The following is a 1,895-nucleotide window of genomic DNA, read 5'->3' on the forward strand; positions in this document are numbered from 1 at the left end:
GAAGTAAAATAACTTCATAAAAGAAGTCTGAAAACTGTCAGTACTTTAAGAAGAAGAATTTATTTCAAAGATCTATCAAAACGATCAATCTACTAGAATATGAGAGTACATGTAAAAATTTTTAATAATTTTTAAAATAAGTAAGCATTAGTGTAATTTTATAATGGTTTGTTATTAGTTTATCAATAGTTTGTCAATCGCTTAATTTGTTTATAGATTAGAATGATTTTGTATCTGGCTTATATTATCTTTGAATTTTCAAAAGTTCTAAAATGCTGTAGCTATTTAGTCATGGATACCATATTCCACTAATAGAAGCACGTAAAGAATACAGAAATATTCATGTTAAAATTATTGAAGTTTGCTTAAAATAACTGCCAACGTTGGTATAATAATAAAAGTTATCATGAATGCCCTTTAGGATGTTCATTAAAGCAGAAAGCAATATAAACAGAGGAATATGGTTTAATTGTGGCTATTGCAGAAAGTGACATCAATAAAAGTCATGAATGAAAAGTTCAGGGAGTGATGATATAATTATCTAGAATTAAAATACCAGAAGTTGGTTCAAGAAATTTCTCGTTGGGCTGAAAAAAGAAGAACTTGGGAACAGCAAATAAGCATTAAGAAATTAATGCCAATAAAAGGACACCTCACTGGTGTCATTTCTGTGTTAGAGTCAGAAACAGAAAGAAAATAGAAGGATAATCTTATTGGAAACTTCAAGAATCCGAATCAGTAAGTGAGCCTAGTGATTTTTTAAAAAATATATTAATCTAAAAGTGAGGAGACTTGATTCTCATTCTGAGTCTATCATCTATAAAGTGAGTGGATTGGAACAAACTGTCTCTCAAATTCCAATTCTAAATTTTCACAATTCTATTATATGATCAGTGGCTCCCTAGGTAACCCAAGGATATAGGGCAATAGGAATCAGACACTAAGAGAAAAAAACAAAAGAGATATTATGACACTTTGGTACATAGTTTGAGGGAAATAACATTAACCCATTCAAAGCAGGTTAACAGTTAAAGGGAATAATATGCTAATATCCAACACTGAATAATAGAATGCATTCTCTGTTTGGAGCCATTTGAGGAATAAGACAATAGGAACCTGTGATTAAGGTGAAAATGAGCTTTGGTTTGAAATTTTACATAATTTTTATTAGGAGAACAAGCAGAAAACATTTCCTAATTTGAGAAAAATATTTACAAGATAAAAATATTCATAGTACAAAGATATTAGGAATATTAAATAATACATATAAAACACCCAGAAAAGGGTCTGAAACATAGAAGTCTCCAGTGTTAGCTCCCTCTAGCCTTATTTATTACAGTACTACACAACAACATGGTAGATGCCTAAATGCAACCTAGTACACGAAATTAATGGAGCTCTAAAATTCTCATGACAATTTTTTTCCATCATCATCAAATAGAGTGTAGACTTACCTTTTTTTGTTTTTGTCTTTACAATATTTAGGACAACTTCCTGTAACTCACAAGCTAATGGCAAAGTTTTTTCATTGCTGCCTTCATCTCCTTGTTCCTGAATGTGTAGATGACTGGATTCAGAAAAGGAGTGAGAACTGCGTCAAACATAGCAAGAAACTTGTCCAAGTGCGATGAGGAGAAGGGCCACGTATAAAAGAAGATTAATGGCCCAAAGAATAAAACCACCACAGTGACATGAGCTAACAAAGTGGAGAGGGCCTTGGATAAACCACTTGAAGAGTGTTTCTGAACAGTGACCAAAATGAAGATGTAAGAAATGATCAGTATAAAGAAGGAACCCACAGAGATGAGTCCACTGTTGGCTGTGACTATGAATTCCAGTCTATTGGTCTCTGTGCAAGCAAGTTTAATGAGCTGAGGCAGGTCACAGTAAAAGCT

General features: G+C 32.5%; 1 protein-coding gene across 1 annotated transcript in view; it reads right to left on the reverse strand.

Annotated features, from left to right (window-relative positions):
• Positions 1–1,508: 1,508 nt before the first annotated feature.
• The window catches only part of LOC111822336 (olfactory receptor 4F15-like), an 883-nt gene continuing 496 nt past the window's right edge, over positions 1,509–1,895 (reverse strand). Inside the window, 1 exon segment of the mRNA XM_023740668.1 lies at positions 1,509–1,895. This exon segment is cut by the window's right edge and continues 402 nt beyond it. Coding sequence (XP_023596436.1) covers positions 1,509–1,895 — 387 coding nt within the window.

This window comes from Trichechus manatus, unplaced genomic scaffold (assembly GCF_000243295.1).
Source record: "Trichechus manatus latirostris isolate Lorelei unplaced genomic scaffold, TriManLat1.0 scaffold00161, whole genome shotgun sequence".
In the NCBI taxonomy this organism is placed as follows: domain Eukaryota; kingdom Metazoa; phylum Chordata; class Mammalia; order Sirenia; family Trichechidae; genus Trichechus; species Trichechus manatus.